Source organism: Muntiacus reevesi, chromosome 2 (genome assembly GCF_963930625.1).
Source record: "Muntiacus reevesi chromosome 2, mMunRee1.1, whole genome shotgun sequence".
In the NCBI taxonomy this organism is placed as follows: Eukaryota; Metazoa; Chordata; class Mammalia; order Artiodactyla; family Cervidae; genus Muntiacus; species Muntiacus reevesi.
In genome coordinates this window covers 197,486,502-197,511,166 of record NC_089250.1, presented here as the reverse complement: position 1 = coordinate 197,511,166, position 24,665 = coordinate 197,486,502, and the positions used below count along the sequence as shown (strand labels likewise).

Here is a 24,665-nt window from a genome sequence, read left to right as displayed (position 1 = left end):
GATTGTACGGACCTTTGTCAGCAAAGTGATGTCTCTGCTTTTTAATATGCTGCCTAGGTTTCTCATAGCTTTCCTTCCAAGGAGCAAGCATCTTTTTTCCTTTTTAGAATAGTCTTAGGTTCACAGAAAAATTGAACAGAAAGTATAGGGTCCTCCTATACCCCCTCACCCCTTACACATAGCCTCCCCCTTCAGTGGAACTGGGTTTTGATGCCTCACCAAGAAGCAGAATCATTTTAAAAACTAGATGAACAGGAGCAAATTTACTCATCTTTTTTGAGCCTCAGTGTCCTCATCTGGAAAATGGGGATAGTAGAACCAATCTTAGATCATCTGATTTTGTGAGAGGTGTCATTGTGTTAAAGGATGAAATCAGATGGTCTGAGATGGTGCCTAAGCGATATCCAGCACATGGCAGACATTCAGGAGCAGTCAGCTTCTTTTGCACATTAACGATGACTTCTTTAAGTTAAAGAAGTCTTAACTGCTTAACTTTCAAATCACTACCTGTGAGCGGACTTCTAGAACATTACTCTAAGACGATTCACAGTAGCTGTTGAAGTTAATAGAGCTGAGGGGTGGCTCTGGAAGAAATTGGAACACATGTCATTTATGGTGAGAGGAAAGTGCCAGACTTCTTCTTGGAGTGGCAATGCAAGCGTGACCCATCACTTGGTATCTGAGCTCTCAATCACAGAGCTCAGCAGAGAAGCAGCTCTAGGGACACCTGCAACCCTGGGCTCAGCCCTCTCTTTAGTGAACTCTTAAACTTCCTGTCCATCATTTTTGCATAAATCCTGAGAAAACCTGCGAGGGGGGCTTAGAAATACTCATTTATTCATCTTCTATGAGAACAATCCCCTTCCCTTTCTAAGAGACTTGACCCTATTTTCCCAGGTCACAGTAGTTTTTTCTACTTCAATGCCAATTTCCATTTGTTGTCCCCACCCCCTCTCCCAATTTCTGTCCGCCTTCCTCTGTCCACTCCCTGCGTGGTTGGCTGATTCCTGCAGTCTCTAGCCTTCAGCTCCTGTGTCTGTTGGATCCAGACGGGCAGGGCCAGTGGAAAGCCCTCTCGAGGTTGGAGAGTGGCTGCTTTGCTGCTTCTCCTCTCCCTCCCTCCTTGTTCCTGGGGTTCTGGCCAGTAGCTGCTTTCCTCCTGGATGACAGTTCTTTCTCCTCCTGTTTTCAGTTCTCATTGTCCCCTCAGGCCTAGGGATCATAGTGACTTCCCCCTGAGGTTACTAGTCTCTGGATGCTTCATTCTCCTCTCTTTGTTCCTTTAACCCTATCCACATTTCACCTCTGTAAGTAGTCCCTTCATTGAAGTCTCTTTCTTTGAGCATCAGAGTAAATTATGTTTCTTGCCAGAATTCTCACCAATATAACATTTTAAAATTATTGCAATATTCTCCCACAGACTTCAGGTGGTCCTAGGAATAGAACTCAATTTACTTTACCAAATTTCCCGAGTACCTACTATTTACTAATGACATACTTATTTGTATGTATATACTATGGATTTGAAAGCAGTTTAGAGATTGTAATGTGCTAAGCAATTATAAAAAATTTAAAACAGTATAAACTGTTAGTTATAAAAAATATTTTACAGTGATGTAATGCACAACATAGGGAACACAGTCAATATTTTATAATAACTTTGCCTAATGTGTGATCTATAAAGATATCAAATCACTGTGTTACACAACTGAGACCAATATAATATTACAAGTCAACTGTACTTCAATAAAATTTGTAAAAGAGAAATGTAAAGTAATAGGTAATGGTAATATTTTACTATAATCACTGAGTTTGTATACTACTTCCCTCTGGGAAGAATTCAAAAGTGCTTTTATCAGAGATTTATTTTTGTGTGTAAGTCTGTATTTGACATCTAAAAAGAATCTTAATGATGTGAAAAGGCAGTCAGCAGCACATAATTGTGTGGACAACAGGAGAATCAGCTTTCCTCCCATTTTGTTCCACTCAGTGGTAGGTTCCAAGGGCCTAAAAGTAACCTGGAATATACATGACAAACATCTCAGGGATGTGAGCTGCTCTTTGCCATGAGAGTGCGTCTTGTGACTAGAAAGAAAGGTATCTTAGGGAGAGTACCCAGATTGTGTTCCGGGGTCCAGGGAGAACATAGTGCTTTGCAAACAGCAAGTTCTCACTCTTTTGATGAATGAATGAGTGAGTAAATGAATGGCACTTTTTCCTAATTAGGATATTCTCTGAAATTAATACCTATCAGAGTATAAAATCACAAAACAAAAGCAAAAACTTAGTGCAACGTGTCTCATTGAACTAATGTTTTCTATCTCTGAATCCTTAATACTTTAGTGAAAAACAAGCATGAGAGGCAGTAGCCACCTTGCCTTCCTTCCTCTTGGGCTCCTGTATCCATTTCTATTCTCTGAGGATACAGAGAAGAAAAGGGGCATGGGAGGTGGAAGATAAAGCTGATAAGACAGAAACTCTATGAAGGAAAAGAATGGGAAAATGGAGCACAGTGGTTGCATTCAAAGGGCAAATCCGGGAAGGGCTCATGTAAATGAGACTTGAAGGATGAGAAGGAGCCTGATAAGGCAAGACGGGAGGGAGAGAACAGAAGGATGTCCTATTCTATTGCAGGTATCAAGCATGACCAATGGCTCCAACTTGAGACTACCTTTGCCTATAAAATGAGGGAGTAACATCCCGTCAATTTTGCCATATTCTTTGTTAGAAGTGAGTTACTAGCTCTAGCCCAAACTCAAGAGGATGGTTATACAAGGATAGAAGTACCAGGAGGTATGGCTCTTTGAGGACCTTACCAGAGGCTACTTACCATACAGTGTAGTTAGAAATAAATTCAAATCAAACCATTGAAAATTAACTCTTTTAAATTATTTTTAAGAAAAAAAAGAACATCAAAACTGCCATAACAAAATTAAGTATTTTTAAGATAATAGCCAAATTTGTTACTATAGTTGTTCTCCATGGCAAATTCCCCTTATTCATTCAATGAATATTGATGGTATTATGCCAGATGCTTCTTCTAAGTGCTGGAGATTCAATAGGAATTAAGGAGATTAAAACTGCATTGGTAGAGTTTAAATTCTAGTGAATGAGACTGAACACTTTTATAGTGATTATTATGTACCAGGCTCAATTTGAGCATTTTGTATATGTTAGCTTATTGACTACTAGAGTAGGTACTTTACCTATCCCTGTTTTATTTGAGGCCTAAAGAGTTTAAAGGACTTGAACAAGGTCACATAGCTACTGTGTAGCAATGTGAGGACTTGAACTAGTCAGTCCAGCTCTAGAACCTATCCACTGTGCTAATCTACCTCTGAGGAAAAGGGAGAAGTAAATTTGAGAACTGCTTTGTTGATAGTATGAATGAAGTAGATAAATCTCTGGAATAGTCTTCCCTGATCACTCTAACTAAAGTAGCGCCTCACTTCTGTCCACTAGGCATTCTGCTCTGTTCTGTTTTCTTCAGAGCATTTATCACTATCAGAAATATTTTATTTCATATTTATCTATGTATGATTTTATCTATCCATCCATTCATTCATCCATTCATATATATTTACTGTTTGGGTTTCCCCAGACTAAAATACAAGCTCCATAAGGGTAGGGAGCTTAAGGCTGTACTTCACAAATATATTTCTGATGCCTAGAGAAGTTCTTGGAATTAGGCATTTAGTAATAAATATCTAACAGATAAATAAATAATATGTATATGCATGAATTTTATACATACATACATACATATATATATATATATATATATATATATACACACACACTTATATATACATACGCATAAATATATACACACCAGGGTTTCTCTGGTGGCTCAGTGGTAAAGAATCCAGCTGCCAGTGCAGGAGACACAAGTTCGATCCCTGGATCAGAAAGATCCACTGGAGGAGGAAATAGCAACCTACACCAGTATTCTTGCCTGGGAAATCCCGTGGACAGCAGTAGCCTGGCATGCTACAGTCCTTGGGGTGACAAAAGAGTCAGGTATGTCTTAGCAACTAAACAACAACATATATTATATAGCATATATATTATAATACACATTTTATATACATTTACCTGTATGAGAAACATCTGGAAATATTTAACCACCGATAGGTTCACAGCAGCTGTCTCTGGGAGGCAGGATTACAAATTATATATAATAACATATGTTTGTAAGTTTTACATCTGTTGTATCAGAAGATTGTATTCTCCCCAGACTTGAATATGGCTGAGCAGTGCTGAATAAATGGAAAATCCAAATATGATTGGGTTGTCTTTACTTTCAGATGCTCAGAATTTGAAGTGAAACTTGAGGGCTACAACAAGGAACTGGAAGGTTTTAGGAAACGTGAAGTGATGACTACAGAAGAAATGAAGAACAATGTTGAAAAGCTTAATGAGCTTTCAAAGAACCTGGAACTAGCACTGGTGGAATTTGAGGTTTGGGGTCTTGGGATGGGCACTTATGACTATACTGCTCTGTTGGTTCTGGTCCTTGGTTATGTGTTTTCCTAACCACCTGTCAGGTGGATAGTATTAGTTGATTGATTGACCAGTTCTTTCTCTGGTACTTTCAACTACCTTTTCCCATACCTCCCTACATTATATCAGCTTTGTTACTCACTGAGTACATAAAGAAGAGTTATTAATATAATGGAATAATTGCTGACATGTATCAAGCATGTATTATGTACATAATGTGCAAAGGACTTCATATGTGATATATCACTTAATATCCATAATAAATCTTTGGGGTAGGTACTATATATTCATTTTTCTCTATTTAAAATGGGAGAACTAAGTCTTGGAGATGCTAAGTAACTTGCCCTGAAGTTGTCTACAGTAGTAAGTTCTTTAATCCTTAAAGTTCTTAACCTTTGAGGCAGTTCAGCACAAGAAGGTAACCTTGTGTTAACAGTTAAAGTACATATAAAAATTCGTGAAAATGGGAATATGTATGTGTTACAGTGGAAGCAAAGATGATGGGGCAAGTGGCCAATTACTGTAAAGTTTCACTCACTGATCTCAGGTGCCATGACCCTCAGAGGTAACAGAGAGACCTTCTTGCTTGAGTTCATACCTTATTTTCCAGTTTTACTCTCCAGATGAACGTACATCTTCCTCAACTTGGTTTTCAAAGCATTGAGGAATTTGCCATGGTGGCTTCTAGGGTTCAGGAGAACCACCCAGCCAATAAACAGCATCCCCTTTTGCCCTGCAGCTGATCAATAAGGAGGAGGAGCTGTTGGAAAAGGAGAAGAGTACCTTCCCTCTTCTGCAAACTGTGATGGCCAACAAAGTGCCTTATGAGCAGCTGTGGGTGACAGCCTACGAGTTTAGCACCAAGTCAGAGGAGTGGATGAATGGTATGCCGCAGTTTCACTCTACTCGGGCAGGATGGGAGTAGGGTAGCAGAATCAACCCAGCCAGTTTTGAAATAAGACTGGGACTTCAGATTTTATCATATTCTCATACTGTGGATTAAGGCAACCATAGTTAAATTTTTCTGATGTGATAACGATGGAAGGTGGGGATCCAAAAGCCAGACCTGTAGCTAGGATAAAATACAATAGGCAACCACTCAAAACTCAGAGAGGCAAGTGGTGGGAGGATAAGATGGCAGTTCCCCTATTATGCTGATGCTTTATGCCAGTGCTTCAATGTAATAAACACAACTATGAAGAACACCTTTTTTGCCAATTTTCTGGATACAATAATGAAAATTTTCTTAGGATAAATTACTGGAAGTGAAATGGCTAGATCGAAGAAAGGGTTGTAATAATAATATAAGGATTTTAGAATTTACTTTTATTATTGGTATTGCTTTCCAGAAAAGTTACGTTTTAATTTAATATTCTCCTAGCAGTATTTGAGTGCTCATTCCTCATACCTTCAACAAACATGAGAAGTAAGAGCTTTACATTTTTGCTCAAAAAAGTGTTTTTTCCTTTCATAGAAGTTAATGTTTATTGGTCAGTTGAATTCCTTGTTTAATATTAAAGTCTATTTATGTGCTCTCTCACTTTTTTCTATTAGTAAACCACCTTATTTAAATAATTTTCAGTTTTGAATAATATTTTTATGGATGCATTTTAGTTTTTCAAGTACTCAATCGTATCTACACATTTAGAATATTTTACCTTATTTATTACTTTCGCACCTCTTTTAAAATTCACTTTTCTGTATTAACTAGCACTTCCAAATTAAGCAGTAGTTAAAATGAACACCTTTGTCTTATTCCTATTCTAATGGAATTCTTCTAGAATGTCACCTTTAAACATGATACTTTTTATTGATTTGAGGCATAAAATATTTATGGTGTTAAGGAAGTGTTTTTAATTTAGCATGTCTTTTTGTTAGAGATAATATATTTAAAATTTTTATATTTTGTTTATCAGTTCCAATGACTTCAATAAACTTCCTTGTACTACTCCTTCATAATCACACTCTCTACAGCCTTAACACCTAGCAACTATTGATCTCTTCATTGTTACTACGGCTTTGTCTTTTTGAGACTGTCATATAAATTCCATTTTCTTTTTCAAATTTTATTACAACTTGCAGTACCTTTGTCTTTATATCTTTTGTATAAACTTTGAGATTCAGCTTATTCATTTATATACGAAATCTGCTCGAATTTTAATTGGAAATGTGTTACATCTAGAGATCAATTTGGAAAAGAATTGACATCCTTGCCATGAAATCTTCCAATCCATGGACACTGCATATTTAATTATTTCGATCTTCTTTGACTTCATTTTGCCAATGTTTTGTAGGTTTCCAAATATAAATTCTATACATGTTTTGTTAAATTTACATGTATTTCTTTTTATTTGTTGTTGTTCAGTTGCTAAGTCATGTCTGACTCTTTGTGACCGCATGAGCTGGTCCACACCAGACTTCCTGTCCTTCATTATCTCCCAGAGTTGTTCAAACTCATGTCCATTGAGTTGGTGATGCCATTCAACCATCTTGTCCTCTATCACCCGTTTCTCCTTCTGCCCTCAATCTTTCCCAGCATTAGGTTCTTTTCCAATGAGTCAGCTCTTCACATTAGGTGACGAAATATTGGAGCTTCAGCATCAGTCCTTCCGATGAATATTTAGGATTGATTTCCTTTAGGATTGACTGGTTTGATCTCCTTGTAATCCAAGGGACTCTCAAGAGTCTTCTCTAGCACCACAATTCAAAGGCATTAATTCTTCAGTGCTCAGCCTTCTTTATGGTTCAACTCTAACATCTGTACATGACTACTGGAAAAACCATAGTTTTGACTATTTGGACCTTTGTCAGCAAAATGATATCTCTGCTTTTTCATACACTGTCTAGGTTCGTCATAGCTTTTCTTTGAAGGAGCAAGCATTTTTTAAGTTCACAGCTGTAGTCACCATCTGCAGTGATTTCTGGAGTCCAAGAAAATAAAATCTGTCACTGTCTCTACTTTCTCCCCATCTATTTGCCATGAAGTGATGAGACTGGATGCTATGATTTTAGGTTTTTGAATGTTGAGTTTTAAGCCACCTCTTTCATGCTCCTCTTTCACCATCATCATGAAGCTCTTTAGTTCCTCTTCACTTTCTGCCTTTAGAGTGGTATCATCTACATATCTGAGGTTATTGATACTTCTTCTGGCGATCCTGATTCCAGCTTCATCCAGCCTGGGGTTTCACATGTTGTACTAAACAGGGCGACAATATATAGCCTTGACATACTCCTTTCTTAATTTTGAACCAGTCCATTGTTCCATGTCTGGCTTTAACTGTTGCTTCTTTTCCTGCATACAGGTTTCTTAAGAGACAAGTAAGGTAGTCTGGTATTCCCATTTCTTTAAGAGTTATGATGTATATTTTATATATCTTTATATAAAGTTATGTTACATGTTTTTAAATTTCATTGTGTATATTAAAACAATTGGGGTTTGAGAGCATTTTTTTAACCTATTTTTAAATTAACTTTGTTTTCTCACTGTTGAGTTTTAGAGTTCTTTGTATATTTCAGACAGCAATCATTTATCAGATATGTGTTTCGCAGTTTTTTTCTACTAATCTTTGACTTATCTTTTCAATCTTTTGACAGTGTCTTTCACAAAGCGGAAGATTTTAATTTTAATAAAGTTTAGTTTGTCATTTCTTTCATAGATCATGCCTTTAGTTTTGTATCTAAGAAGTTAGCACCAAACCCAAGGTCATCTAGATTTTTCTGCTATGTATCTCTGCTGTGTATCTCCTCGAATTTTTATAGTTTTGCATTTTACATTTAAGTCCATGATCCATTTTGATTAATTTGTGTCAAGGCTGTACAGTTTGCATCTACATTCATTTGTTTTTGCATGTGGATATCTAGTTATTCTAAAACTATTTGCTGAAAAGTTTCATGCTCTTTTTTATTACCTTTGCTTCTTTGTGAAAGATCAGTTGACTATCGTGGGTCTTATTTCTGGGCTCTCTATTCTGTTCCACTGACCTATATGTCTCTTCTTTTACCAATAATACACTTGATTATCATAGCTGTATGGTAAGTTTTGAAGCTGGATAATGACAGTCCCCCAACTTTACACTTCTCCTTTAATATTATATTGGCTATTCTGAGTCTTCACTGTCTCCACATAAACTTTAGAATCACTTTTGTCATATCTAGAAAAAACTTGTTGGGATTTTGATTGGGATTGTGCTGAATCTATAGATCAAGCTGGGAAGAACTGACATCTTGATGACTTTGAATTTTCCTATCCACGAACATTAATTTTTTCTGCACTTATTTCCTTATTCCGTAATTTCTTTCATTAGAGTTTTGTAGTTTTCCTTATATAGACAATGTACATATTTTGTTAGATTTATGCCTAAGTGTTTCAGTTTTGGAGGGTGCTAATGTAAATGGATATGTTTTTAATTTCAAGTCCACTGTTCATTAATAATATATAGGAAAGCAATTAACTTTTGTGTATTAACCATGTACCCTGCAACTTTGCTCTAGCTGTGAATTATTTTCCGGAGGTTTCTGTTTGTTGTTGGTTCTTCCCTATTTTCTATGTAGATGATAGTGTCATTGCATAAAGTTTTGTGTCTTCTTTCCCAGTCTGTATACTTTTATTTCCTGTCTTGTCTTACTGCATTATCTGTAACTACCACATAATGATGTTGAAAAAGGAGTGGTGAGAGGGGACATTCTTGCTGATTTTAGCAGAAAAGATTCTAGTTTCTTACCATTAGGTATGATGTTAGTTGTAGGTTTTTTTGTATATGTTCTTTGTCAAGTTGAGGAAGTTCTCCTCTATTCCTCATTTGCTGAGAGTTTTTATATGAATGGGTATTAGATTTCTTCAAATGCTTTTTATGAATCTATTGAGATGGTCATGTGACTTATCTTCAATTGCCTGTTGATGTGATTAATTATATTAACTTGAATGTGAAAACAACTTTACATACCAGGAAGAAGTCCCAAATGATTGTGGTGTATAATTTTACACACACACACACACACACACACACACACACACACATGAGTTGGATTCAGTTTGCTAATATTTCGTTGAGGATTCTTGCATGTGTGTTCATGAGAGATATTGATCTTTAGTTTTCTTGTAACACCTCTGTCTGCTTTTGGTATTAAAGTAGTGCTGGCTTTATAGAATGAGTTAGGAAGTATTTCTGCTTGTCTTCTGGAAGAGATTGTGGGGAAAATGGATTTAGAAAAGGCAGAGTCACCAGAGATCAAATTGCCAACATCCGTTGGATCATAGAAAAAGCAAGAGAATTCCAGAAAAACATCCACTTCTGCTATACTAAAGCCTTTGACTGTGTGTATCACAAGTCAAAGCCTTCCACTGTGTGGAAAATTCTTAAAGAGATGGGAATACCAGAACACCTTACCTGCCTCCTGAGAAATCTGTATGCAACTCAAGAATCAACAGTTAGAACCGGACATGGAACAAAGGATTGGTTCCAAATTGGGAAAGGAGTACATCAAGGCTGTATATTGTCACCATGCTTATTTAACTTATATATAGAGTACATCATGCGAAATGCTAGGCTGGATGAAGCACAAGCTGAAATCAAACTTGCAGGGGGAAATATCAGTAACCTCAGATATGCAGATGACACCACCCTTATGGCAGAAAACAAAGAGGAGCTTCTTGATGAAAGTGAAAGAGGAAAGTGAAAAATCTGGCTTAAAACTCAGCATTCAAAAAACTAAGATCATGGCATCTGGTCCCATCACTTCATGGCAGATAGATGGGGAAACAGTGGAAACAGTGACAGACTTTATTTTTTGGGTTCCAAAATCACTGCAGATGTGATGTGATGACATCATACATCACACATGTGATGACAGGCATGAAATTAAAAGATGCTTGCTCCTTGGAAGAAAAGCTATGGCCAGCCTAGACAGCATACTAAAAAGCAGAGACCTTACTTTGCCAACAAAGGTCCGTCTAGTCAAAGCTGTGGTTTTTCCAGTAGTCATGTAAGGATGTGACAGTTGGACCATAAAGAAAGCTGAGCACTGAAGAATTGATACTTTTGAACTGTGGTGTTGCAGAAGACTCTTAAGATTCCTTTGGGGAGGGAAGGGAAGGTGGAGACTGGGTCGGTCCCCACTGCGAGACGCCCCGGACCGGGGAGCAGCGCAGACACGATGCTGTTAGTTTCTGCTGTGCAGCAAAGTGAAACAGTTATATGTATACACACCCTCTGTTTTTAGATTCTGTTCCCAGCTCCAGCCACATCATGAGAAATGCTGGGCTGGATGAAACACAAACTGGAATGAAGATTGCTGGGAGAAATATCAATAACCTTAGACATGCAGATGACACCACACCTACGGCAGAAAGAGAAGTGAAGAGCCTCTTGATGAAAGTAAAAGAGGAGAGTGAAAAAGTGGCTTAAAGCTCAACATTCAGAAGACTAAGATCACGGCATCTGGTCCCATCACTTCATGGCAAATAGATGGGGAAACAGTGACACACTTTATTTTGGGCTCCAAAATCACTGCAGATGGTGACTGCAGCCATGAAATTAAAAGACAGTTGCTCGTTTGAAGAAAAGTTATGACCAATCTAGACAGCATATTACAAAGCAGAGACATTACTTTGCCAGCAAAGGTCCATCTAGTCAAAACTGTGGTTTTTCCAGTAGTCAGGTATGGATGTGAGTGTTGGACTATAAAGAAAGCTGAGCACCGGATAATTGATGCTTTTGAACTGTGGTGTTGGAGAAGACTTTCGAGAGTCCCTTGGACTGCAAGGAGATCCAACCAGTTCATCCTAAAGGCAATTAGTTCTGAATATTTGTTGGAAGGACTGATGCCGAAGCTGAAGCTCCAATACTTTGGCCACCTGATGTAAAGAGCTGACTCATTTGAAAAGACCCTGATGCTGGGAAAGATTGAAGATGGGAGAAGAAGGGATCAACATAGGATGAGATGGTTGGATGGCATCACCAACTCAATGGACACAAGTTTGAGTAAACTCCGGGAGTTGGTGATGAACAGGAAGGCCTGGCGTGCTGCAGTCCTCGGGGTCGCAAAGAGTCGGACACGACTGAGTGACTGAGCTGAACCGAGCCTCATTCCTTGGCATATGGATATCAAGTTCTCCCAGCAACGTTTTGGGGAATACTGTCTTTCCCCCATTGAATGATCTTAACTACTTTTGTCAAAAATCATTTGACCATATATGTGAAGGTTTTGCTGGGCTCTGAATTCTTTTCCATTGTTTTATAATTTTATCTTTATGACAGTACCAGACTGTTGTGATTACTGTAACTTTGTGATAATGTTGAAATCAAGGAATGTGTGTCCTCCCACTTTGTTTTTCTTGCTCAAAATTGGTTGGCAGTTTGGGCATTAATTAGGTATTAATTAGTGAATTTTAATGAGTTAAGTAGTGAATTTTAGGATAGGTTTTTTATTTTGGATGGGTTTTTTATTTCTGTGGGGTTTTGATAGGGATTGAGTTGCAATTGTATATTACAGGGACTGATATTGAAATCTTAACAGTGGTAAATATAATCCATGAAAATGGAGTTTGTGTCACACACTTTATTTGCAGCGTTTGGAAGGTTTCACTGTGCAGATCGTCACCTCCTCAGTGAACTACTCAGTGCTGTGCTTAGTTGTTCAGTCATGTCCAACTCTCTGCGACCCCATGGACTGCAGCCCACCAGGCTCCCCTGTCCATGGGGGTTCTCCAGGCAAGAATACTGCAGTGGGTGGCCATGCCCTCCTCCAGGGGATCTTCCCAGCCCAGGGGTCAAACTCAGGTCTCCCGCATTGCAGGCGGATTCTTTACCATCTGAGCCCCCAGGGAAACTCAGTAATTTATTCTTTCTAATGTATTTGTAAATGCGGTCGTTTTCTTAATTTCCTTTCCAAACTGATCCTATTACTGTACAGAAATGCAAGTGAATTTCAGTGTTAATTTTTGTACCATGTTACTTTGCTGAATTCATTTATTATTTGTAACATTTTTGTGGCACCCTTAGGATTTTTACTTATGAAATCATGTCACATGTGAACATAGATAATTCTACTTCCATTTTTCATATTTGAATGTTGGTGATTTATGCATTAATTCAACTTATTTTGTTATATGTCTTTGCTGACAGCCATGTCTAAAACTACAAGTACTATTGCTTAGAAGTGGTAAAACCCAGTATTCTTACATGCTTCCTGAAGTCAAAGGAAAGATTTTCCATGTTTCACCAATGACTGTGATGTTGGCTATGGGTTTTACATGTATGGCATTATTATGTCATGATAATGTCCCTCAAATGTAATTTGTCAGGTGATTTTAGCATGAAAAGGTGTTTAATTTTTTCAACTGTTTTTTCTATTAACTGAGATGAACATGTTTTTTCCCCTTCAAAAAAAAAAAAAAAGATTCCTTTGGACTGCAAGGAGATCAAACCAGTCAATCATAAAGGAAATCAGCCCTGAATATTGGAAGGACTGATGCTGAAGCTGAAGCTCCAATACTTTGGCCACCTGATGCAAAGAACTGACTCATTGGAAAAGACCCTGATGCTGGGAAAGATTGAAGGCAGGAGGAGAAGGGGACAACAGAGGATGAGATGGTTGGAGGTTAGATGGCATCATCGACTCAATGGACATGAGTTTGAGCAAGCTACGGGAGCTGGTGATGGATAGAGAAGCCTGGCGTGCTATAGTCCATGGCATCACAGAGTCGGACACGACTGAGTAACTGAACTGAACTGATCCTGCTTTGTTGGTGGGAATGTATATTGGTATAGCCATTATGGAAAACAGCTTGGAGATTCCTCAAAAAATGAAAACTAGAGTTGTCATCAGTCAGTCAGTCAGTTCAGTCACCTGGTCATGTCCGACTCTTTGCAACCCTGTGGACTGCAGCACACCAGGCCTCCCTGTCCATCAACTCCCGGAGTTTACTGAAACTTATGTCCATTGAGGCAGTGATGCCATCCAACCATCTCATCCTCTGTTGTCCCCTTTTCCACCCACCCTCAATCTTTCTCAGCATCAGAGTCTTTTCCAGTGAGTCAATTCTTCCCATCAGGTAGCCAAAGTATTGGAGTTTCAGCTTCAGCATCAGTCCTTCCAATGAATATTAAGGACTGATCTCCTTTAGGATGGACTGGTTGGAGCTCCTTGCAGTCCAAGGGACTCTCAAGAGTCTTCTCCAACACCACAGTTCAAAAGCATCAATTCTTCAGTGCTCAGCGTTCTTTATAGTCCAACTCTCACATCCATACATGATTACTGGAAAAACCATGGCTTTGACTAGACGGACCTTTGTTGGCAAAGTAATAAAGAAAAAAAAGTGTTGTCATATGATTGAACAATTCTACTCCTGAGTGTGTATCCAGACAAAACTATATTTCAAAATGATCCATGTACTCCTGTAATCCATGTATTCATAGCAGCACTATTCACAATAGCCAAGTAATGGAAAAAACCTAAATGTCTTTCTCTTTCTGACTTACTTCATTTACTATGATAATCTGTATGTCCATCATGTTGCTACAAAATGCACTATTTCGTTCCTTTTTATGGCTGAGTAATATTGCATTATGTATGTGTACCATATCTTCTTTATCCACTCATCTGTTGATGGACATGTAGGAGGGTTGTCTTTTCTCCATACCCTCTCCAGTATTTATTATTTGTAGATTTTTAATGATGGCCATTCTGACAGTTGAGGTGGTACCTCATTATAGTTTTAATTTGCATTTCTCTAATAATTAACGATATTGAGCTTCTTTTCATGTACATTTTGGACATCTGTGTGTCTTTGGAGAAATACCTATTTAGTTCTTCTGTCCATTTTTTGATTGGGTTGTTTGGTTTTTTGTTGTTGAGTTGTATGAGCTGTATGTATGCTTTGGAAATTAAGCCCTTGTCAATAATTTGTTATGGTTTCCTTTGCTATACAAAAGTTTGTAAGTTTGATTAGGCTCCATTTGTTTATTGTTGCTTTTACTAATATTTCTATTGCCTTGGGAGACAAATGAAACTTTTGTACAATTTATGTTAGAGAACATTTTGCCTATGTTCTCTTCTGGGAATTTTATAGTGTCATATATCTTAAGTCTTTAAGCCGTTTTGAGTTTATTTTTGTGTATGGTGTGAAGGTGTTTTCTAACTTCATTTATTTACATGTGGCTCTCCAACTTTCCCAACAGCACTTGCTGAAGAGATTGTCTTTTTTCCATTGTGTGTTCTTGCCTCTTTTGTTGAAGATTAATTGACCATATGTGTATGGGTTTATTTCTGAGATCTCTGTTATGTTCCATTGATCTATGTCATTTCTGTGCCAAGAATCATGCTGTTTTCATTACAGTAACTTTGTAGTATTGTCTGTAGTCTGGAAGGGTTGTGTCCCACCTTATTCCTTTTCCTCAGGATTTCTTTGCCAATTCTGAGTCTTTTGTGGTTCTATATAAATTTTAGTATTATTTGTTGTAGTTCTGTGGGGATAAAAGGTTATGGGTAATTTGATAGAAATCATGTTTAATCTATAGATTGCTTTGGATAGTATGGCCATTTTAGCTTCTTTCAGTCCAAGAGCATGAGATAAATTTCCATTTCTTTGAATCATCTTCAGTTTCCTTTATGAATGTTTTGTAGTTCTTAGTCTTTCACCTTCTTGGTCAGGTTTATTCCTACATATCTTATTTTTTCTGGATGAGATTTTAAAAGATTTTAACATTCCTTTCCTGATATTTCATTTTTAGTATAAAGAAATGCAACCAATTTCTGTATGTTAATCTTATATCCTGCTACCTTGCTGAATTCATTTTTCAGTTCTAGTAGCTTTTGTGTGGAATCTTTAGGCTTTTCTATATAGAGTATCATGTCATCTTCCATATAATGACAGTTTGACCTCTTCCCTTCCAATCTGGATACCTTTTATTTTTATTTTTCTTGTCTGATTGCTATGCCTAGGACTTCTAATATTATGTTGCATAAAAGTGGTAAAAATGGACATCTTTGTCTTGTTCCAGATTTTAGTAGGAAGGCTTTTCACTGAATATTATAATGGCTGTGACATCTCACAACTTTTGATGTTAATTTTTATTTTCATTTACCTCAAAATATTTTAAAACTTCTGTTGATATTTCTTTTTTGACCACATGTTATTTAGAAGTATGTAGTTTAATTTCCCAACTATTTGGGGATTTTTCCAACTATCTTTTCTGTTATTAAGTTATGAGAATAAAAATTCTTGCCTCATTTCCAATGTAAGGGAGAAAGTATTCCATCTTTCATCATTAATTGTAATGGGTTTTTTGCTTTTATTTTTTTGAACCACTTTTTTGTAGTATGAATGACATATAAAAAGCTGTATATACTTAATATGTATAAAAATGTAATGATAGTGTAGGTTTTCATAGATGCTCTGTATCAGGCTATGGACATTCCCTTCTATTCCTAGTTTGTTTAGAGATTTTTATCATGAATGGATATTGGACTTTGTCAAATGCTTTTTCTGCTTCAATTTACATTATCATGTGATTTTCCTTCTTTCGACTGTTAATGTCATATATTACATTGCTTGATTTTCAAATGTTAAATCAACCTTGCATTCTGCTGATAAACTTCACTTAAACATGGTGTATGATTCTTTTTATATATTGCATCTTTATATATATATATAAAGAAATATGCATTTTTTCCTTCTTTTAAAAAAATTTTAATATTCTATTACTTAACAGAATTATGTGGGCTGATAAAGTGTTATTTATTAATGAAGTTATATGAATGAATCTATTTTTAGTCTCAGCAGCCCTGAAAGGAAAGTGTTTTTGAGTTAATTAGCAACATCATAATATGAGTTAATACTCATTTGAAATATCAAAGGAGAAGAAAGCAGCAGCGTGGAAAGACCGAATGTGAAACCCAAATGTTAAAAGATACCTGTGAAAGAAAAGGAGAAGAAAGTGAATGTTTTGGCAAAGTTTTTTTTTAAAGAGATGTCACTTCCTGCTTTAAATAATATCTATTTTTAAATAATTTTAACCTTGCATAAAATCTGTCAGAACTGTACAGTTAACTCCCATGTCCCTATTCCCCCACATTCTCCAGTTGTTAATATTTCACAGCATTTGTGGAACACCTTTTGATACTTCTGTAATAGGACCTACAACTTAAACTAACAATTGCTTCCATCCTAACATTCTATGCCAGGCATTATATTAGCCACTTTACTTGTCTGCTATAATTTTTACAGCTACCCTCCAAAGTACCTCCAAGGTACCCGTTATTATCGCTGTGTCCCAGGTCAGGCTACTGAGGCTTAGAAAAGTTCAATCAGTATGCCCAAGGCTTCACTCCAAATCTTGTGCTTATTAACAAAGTCATACCATAGACACAAGTCTAAATTCAGAGGATTAAGGTACATGTGATTAACACTATTTGGTGATCTGACCTTCCTCCCACCCATCTTTTCTATTTCAGGACCCCTCTTTCTGCTGAATGCTGAGGAAATCGCAGAAGAAATAGGGAATATGTGGAGGACAATATACAAATTGACCAAGACCTTAGCAGACATGCCTGCACCAAGGCGCTTAGCAGAGAATGTGAAAATCAAGATTGATAAATTCAAGCAGCACATCCCTATCCTCACCATTTCCTGCAACCCAGGAATGAAAGACCGGCACTGGCAGCAGGTCCTTGTCCCTGCCCCCTCCACCAGCCCAGCCCATTTCTGGTCCCGATAGCCCTTTGGAAGGCAGGACCCATTAATGGGGCAAAATTCTTCTTTCTGAAAGGAGAATCTATCTACTTGAGGCCAAGAGAGTAGTAAAGGCAGTGATACCCTTCCTGCCTCTCCACGTGAACAGGCTGATCCTTTTCTTTGGGGACCCCATTGCTGGTGGTTGAGTATTAGTCCAGCTAGTGGCCACAAATCTCTCCTTATCTGCTTTCCTAAGCTCAGGGTCCTAAAGACAATAATGCTCAGTTGCTCAGTTGTGTCCGACTCTTTGGGGCCCAATGGACTGTAACCCACAGAGCTCCCTTGTCCATGGAATTTTCCATGCAAGAATACTGAAGTGGGTTGCCATTTCCTACTCCAGGGGATCTTTCTGTCCCAGGAGTCGAATCCATGTCTCTTTTGTCTCCTGCATTGGCAGGCAAATTCTTTACCACTAGCACCACCTGGGAATCCCCAAAAGATGATAAGGGTCTCGAATTACAATGAGAGGGGCCTGGATTTGTTCCTTGACCTAGGCTACACAAAAGAGAAAGTCTATCTCTGGAGGATTCTAACGATGCCAAATGATTCCTACTTCAGCTTCATCATCCAGCAGACTATGTTCAGAGATAATTTTGCACTGTTTCCTTCAGCCCTTTTGAGTCCATAAATGAGAATAATAAATATTCTCCCTGAAAACGATGGGATTTTTACAAGCAATCAAGTGTGAGGGTGACAAATGTGGTGTGAATACTAATAAGAAAAAAGGAAACTCACTGTGTTTCTAAAATAATCATCACATTCAAGAGCTAGCAATGGCCTTGAAACATCTTCCACCAGGGAGTTGCACTGTGTGGAGGCGGAGAGGAGACTGGCTCTCCCTACACAGATCCCTCCCTGACTGGGCCTGAAATTCTCTCTCTGAAAACCATGCACAAGACCAGGGACAGTGTCTCTAGAAGCAGTCTGAGAGCACCCTTACTAAGAATACTGAAATTCAAGACATAAGCATAGGACGTAGAGAACAGAGTGAAGACATCTGGTAGACTTTGGTTCTTAAACTGCCTTAGCAGAGGGATCTTTACAGGGACAGCTGCTTCACTCGGTACTCATGGGTGCCTCTCCCTGTGGGTCTAACCTGCCTAGAACTTTGACCCATTTAGAGAGTAAGGTAGCCAGATGGGCTCCAGCAGTGCTAGGTCTCTCCATGAGACCGCATTATAAAAAGTATCCTCATCAATGGCATTTAAACAGTGCTACAGGGGAGGCTCAGAAAGCCTTCCTCTCTCCATCTGCCTCTTCCCCTGTGATGATAGTGTTCTCATAGTTGGGCACTTTAAAAACCCCAACCATTCCTAGACATTAATAATTCTCACTTATAAGCCACTTAGATGGACATATTGGGGGAGAAATTCCCTGGAATTAAAATAATAACAGTAATAGCAAAAGTGTACTGAGTACCAACTATGTACTGAGTACTGTTATATACTTTATGTGGATTCTCTCATTTCATCTTCCCAACAATCCTTTGAAGAACAATAAATTTCTCCATGGTCACTGGAGGAAGCATTCTCAGTTCTAATTCTCAGTGCCAACTTAGGAGATCCTTGTTCACGGATTTGGCTCTGGTGGGGGTTCTGTAGGCTTTACCATCTGTAGCTCTCAAGGCTACAAAATGGATTTTCTAGGGCTGTGAGGTGGTTGTTTTGAGATTTCTGACCATTTTCCAGAACTTAAGCAAGAAAGGCTAGTCTCCATGTTTGAAACGTAGACTTTATTGCTACTGGGGTTTAAAACAGGATAGAACAGGTAACGCTGCTCTGATATGTACCAAAGCTGACTCTTTAGGATGCTGCTGCCCAATGGAAATAATAAGCATGCATTTAATTTTGAAGTTTCTAGTAGGCACATTTTTAAAAGTATAAACAGGTGAAATAAATTGTGAATATGTTTAACCAAACATGTCTAAAACATCATTAGTTCAGTAGATAATCAATATAAAAATGTAAATGTGATCTCTCTTTGAAATATGGCATACTTTTATAAAACTCCATCACATTTCGATATGAATTAGTTGCATTTCAAGTTCTCAATAACTACAGGGGGTTAGTGGCTACATGTTTGATAGTTTAACTTCAGGCTCTTAGAATTAGAAAACCAGATGCCTTTTTAATCTATATAATTAACAAAAGCAATTTAAAAATAAAACTGCGAATCTCTGAGTCTCTCATAGGCCAAGTGCTATGCCAAGTGCTTTGCACAGTTATGTCATTTAACCCTAGAGATAATGTAATGTTCTAAAGTTATACTTGCAGAATTAGAGAATAAATGAGAGCCCAGAGCCACCAGAAACAATTGTGCAGTTTGTTCTTGAGGGAATGCTATATTTGTGCCCTGCAGTTTGAATTGTACTTTCTAGAGTTATGCAGTATATAATCTGTACAACTATACCTAGAAGACCTATAGGAAACACTGATGTATGGTGGATGAGAGATTTGGCATCAGAATTAGATCCAAGTCCCAATTCTGAAATGGCTATTTTGATCTATTATTATGATCTATTAGCTAAATGGTCATAAACAAGATACTTAATTTCTTTGTCTCGGTTTCCTTTTACGTAAAATGGGAATAATAATGTATTAGTACCTTTCTCACCTTGTTGGGAGAATGAAGGAAGTACATAAAGCTCTTACAACAGTGCCTATCACATAGTAAGCCCTCAGTGATGTTGCTTTTGTTATTTCTGTTACCTCAGTGGTCCTCCAGGTGATCTCAGAACCCAGATTGGAAGCTGTTTGAATTGGGTGATTCACTCATGCTTTCATTCCACAAGTGGTTACTGATGCTACATTCCAGGCCCCAGGGACACAGGGCTGAATAAGCAGAACCTTATGCAACTTTCATATCCCTTCCTGCTCTGATATTCTTTAGTCCTACTGGAGCTGGACAGATACAAAACTGGGCAATAGGGAAGGTTTTTTACAGAGCTTCATTTCCCCAACCCACGTGTTCTTCTTGAGCACACATAACCCTCATGCTGCCCAGATCTCTCAATCTCTATAAAAATGTTCAAAGACCATGAGAGACTTCATCAAAGACTGTTCACAGGGATATTTTCACTTAAAAGATAAGGTTGGGCCATATTTACACCAAAGGAATGGGCATAACAAGTGCTAACATTTCCAATCAGTTAGTACACAGAGTTGGAAGGAAGATTTTCCTCTTTCCCAGCAACCTCAGATCACAGAATTTGGGAATCTGCCCGTCCCATGTCCTCATGACTTCCTCCTTTTATTCAGCATATCCAGCAGCTTCTGAGCATGAACCACATTTTGCTCTGGTTCACTGCCTGGGAGCCCAAAACCAGACCTAGTTGTGAGGACAATTAGGTAGTGTGGGACCTGTAAGGTGCCCACATGTTAGCATTATGCCAAGTTCTGGTGGGAGAACAACCCCCAGTAGACCAGACACAATGCAGGCGGGGCCCTAGGCTGCCTCCCAGATCCTTGTACCTGCACCATCCAATTCGATAGCCACTTGCTACACTCAGCTATTTAAACATAAGTGAGTAAAATTAAATAAAATTTGAAAATCAGTTCCTCAGTCACATTAGCCACCATCTCAGGGTTCACCAGCTGAATGTGACTGGTGGCTCCTGCGCAAGACAGCACAGCTATAGAACATTTCAGCCATCACAAGAAGTCTACCGAACATCACTAATTTAGGCAATACACACTTGTTTTTTTCTCTTTGCAGATCAGTGAGATTGTTGGCTATGAAATAAAGCCCACTGAAACGACTTGTCTCTCAAATATGCTGGAATTTGGATTTGGCAAATTCATTGAAAAGTAAGACTTCTCCTTTCAGAAAGTCTTTTGGTCAAGGTATCTATAATTTCCTACAGTTGTGTGACTCAGTGGCCATATAGCAGGCTACATTTCTCATTCTGGTTTAGGATAACCTCTATTTCAGCTGACTAGCAGCTGGTGAAGCTTTCATCTCCAGCTGTGGAGTTTCTGTTTTTTGTTCAATATTTATTTATTTGGCTGTGCAGGGTCTTAGTTGTAGGATCTTTGATCTTCGTTGTGGCATGTGGGATCTTTAGTTGCAGCATGCACACTCTTAGTTGCATCATGTGGGATCTAGTTCCCTGACCAGACATCGAACCCAGCCCCTTGCATTGGAAGCGCAGAGTCTTAGCCACTGGACCACCTAGGGAAGTCCCTCCAGTTGCAGAGTTGATGTCAGATTATGACTAGAAAATTGAGTTAGAGATTCTATTTCAAAAATAAAATTTTTTAAAGAGCTCTTTGAACCTGAGCTCCAAGTCCAGCTAGACTTTGGGCAAGACCATAGAACCTTTCTGGGCCTCAGTTTTCTCCTTGTTAAACAAACAACAGCAACAAACAGGAGAGGCTGTCTGCGCTAAATGAAATATGGTCAAATGAGAGATCTCTTCACTTGCTTTCTCTCCTCCAAATGCCCCTGGAGTGTGCATGTGAGAATTTGTACTATTGGAACTGCTGTTTTTATGACCAGAGAGTCTCAGAACCCTGTTTGTTTTTCCATACGTCCTTCAGGGTGATGGGTGGGGTGATGTGTTCCTGAGACTAAAGACCCTGTTATGCAACTGGGTTTGGGCTCACTCAACACACATGGTTCTCAGACTGGGACCCCAGTCCAGCTGCATCAGCGTCACCAGTGAGCTTGTTAGAAGTGCACATTCTCAGGTGCCACCCCAGTTTGTTCAGTCAGAAATTCAGGGGGCAAGCACTGCAATCTGTGCTTTTTTTTTTTTTTTTCCCCAATCTGTGTTTTAACAAATCCTCCAGGTCAGTGCTGTGCAGTACAGGAGCAGCTTGCTACATGTGGCCTCGCATCCTTTGAAATGTAGCTATTCTGAATTTGATGCACTGAGTGTGTAAATATAGGCTGGACTCCAAAGATTTATTAAGGAAAAAAAAGCAAAATACCTATTTTAAATAGTGATTATGTGTTGAAATTATAATATTTGGGGTTTATTGTTGTTGTTGTTCAGTTGCTCAGTCATGTCTGACTCTTTGCGACCCCATGGACTGCAGCACGCCAGGCTTCCCTGTCCTCCACTGTCTCCCAGAGTTTGCTCAAACCCACGTCCACTGAGTCAGTGATGCCAGCCAACTATCTCATCCTCTGTCACCTGCTTCTTCTCTTGCCTGCCATCTTTCCCAGGATCAGGATCTTTTCCAATCAGTCAGCTCTTTGCATCAAGTAGCCAAAGTATTGGAGCTTCAGCTTTAGCATCAATCCTTCCAATGAATATTGAGGACTGATTTCCTTCAGGATTGACTTGTTTGATCTCCTTGCTGTCCAAGGGACCCTCCAGAGTCTTCTCCAGCACCACAGCTCGAAAACATCAATTCTTTGATGCTCAGCCTTTTGTATGGTCCAACTCTCACATCCATACAGGACTACTGGAAAAATCTTAGCTTTGACTAGACAGACCTTTGTCAGCAAAGTTATGTCTCTGCTTTTTAAATCTCTGTGCAGGTTCATCATAGCCTTTCTTCCAAGGAGCAAATGTCTCTTAATGTCATGGCTGAGTCACCATCCACAGTGATTTTGGAGCCCATGAAAATAAAGCCTGTCACTGTTTCCACTGTTTCCCCATCTATTTGCCATGAAGTGATGGGACCGGATGCTATAATCTTAGTTTTTTGAATGTTGAGTTTTAAGCCAGTTTCTTCATTCTCCTCTTTCACCTTCATCAAGAGGCTTTTAGTTCATCTTCACTTTCTGCCTTTAAGGTGGTCTCATCTGCATATCTGAGATTATTGATATTTCTCCTGGCAATCTTGATTTCTTAAGTTAAATAAAATAGTTTCTTTTTAACTTGTGTTGAATTGGGTACCAGAAACTTTGAAATAACTTATGTGGCTCATGTTATATTTCAAATGGACAGTGCTGCTCTAGCGATAATGATGCTTGCTAGAATTTGAAAGCTCCTCCTTCAGACTGGGTCAGAACAAGTCTAATCTAAGGTCCTTCCAGGCCCCCAAATCTATCTGCCACTCGAATGCTCTGATAACTCCCCAATACCACCACTACTATCCCTTTGTAAGGAGCAAGCCTAGAGGCACATGCTTTGCTTTTTATGTTTTTATTGGAGAATAGTTGATTTACAATGTTGTGTTACTTTCTGCTGTAGTACTTTCTGATTCAGCAAAGTGAATCAGTTATATTACACATACATCCACTGTGTTCTAGATTCTTTTCCTATATAGGTAATTACAGAATATTGAGTTTCCTGTGCTATACAGTAGGTTCTTACTAGCTATTTTACATATAATAGTGTGTATATCCCAATCTCCCAATTTATCCCCTTTTCCCTCTGGTAATCATAAGATTGATTTCTAAATCTGTGACTCTGTTTCTGTTTTGTAAGTAAGTTCATTTGTACCATTGTTTTAGATTCCACTTATAAGCAATATCATACAAGTTCAGTTCAGTTCAGTTCAGTCGCTCAGTCATGTCCAACTCTTTGCAACCCCATGAACCACAGCACGCCAGCCCTCCCTGTCCATCACCAACTGCCGGAGTCCACCCAAACCCATGTCCATTGAGTCGGTAATGCCATCCAATCATCTCATCCTCTGTCGTCCCCTTCTCCTCCCGCCCTCAATCTTTCCCAGCATCAGGGTCTTTTCAAATGAGTTAGCTCTTCACATCAGGTGGCCAAAGTATTGGAGTTTCAGCTTCAACATCAGTCCTTCCAATGAACACCCAGGACTGATCTCTTTTAGGATGGACTGGCTGGATCTCCTTGAAGTCCAAGGGACTCTCAAGAGTCTTCTCCAACACCACAGTTCTAAAGCATCAATTCTTCAGCGCTCAGCTTTCTTTATAGTCCAACTCTCATATCCATACATGACCACTGGAAAAACCATACCCTTGACTAGACGGACCTTTGTTGGCAAAGTAATGTCTCTGCTTTTTAATATGCTGTCTAGGTTAGTCATAACTTTCCTTCTAAGGAGTAAGAGTCTCTTAATTTCATGGTTGCAATCACCATCTGCAGTGATTTTAGAGCCCCGAAAAATAAAGTCAGCCACTGTTTCCACTGTTTCCCCATCTATTTCCCATGAAGTGATGGGACCAGATGCCATGATCTTAGTTTTCTGAATGTTGAGCTTTAAGCCACTTTTTCACTCTCCTCTTTGATTTTCATCAAGAGACTTTTTAGTTCTTCTTCACTTTCTGCCATAAGGGTGGTGTCATCTGCATATCTGAGGTTATTGATATTTTTTCTGGCAATCTTGATTCCAGCTTGTGCTTACCCCAGCCCAGCGTTTCACATGACGTACTCTGCCTATAAGTTAAATAAGCAGGGTGACAGTATACAGCCTGAACGTACTCCTTTTCCTGTTTGGAACCAGTCTGTTGTTCGATATCCAGTTCTAATTGTTGCTTGCTGACCGGTATACAGGCTTCT

The 24,665-nt window shown here is 38.6% G+C and overlaps 1 protein-coding gene across 1 annotated transcript in view; it reads left to right on the top strand.

Moving 5' to 3' along the window:
• DNAH3 (dynein axonemal heavy chain 3) overlaps window positions 1–24,665 on the top strand; it is a 241,660-nt gene that overhangs the window by 51,145 nt on the left and 165,850 nt on the right. The window contains exons 17-20 of the mRNA XM_065924469.1: window positions 4,308–4,461; window positions 5,243–5,387; window positions 16,957–17,168; window positions 20,951–21,042. Of these exons, the coding sequence (XP_065780541.1) occupies window positions 4,308–4,461; window positions 5,243–5,387; window positions 16,957–17,168; window positions 20,951–21,042 (603 nt within the window). The remainder of the gene's footprint in view (window positions 1–4,307; window positions 4,462–5,242; window positions 5,388–16,956; window positions 17,169–20,950; window positions 21,043–24,665) is intronic.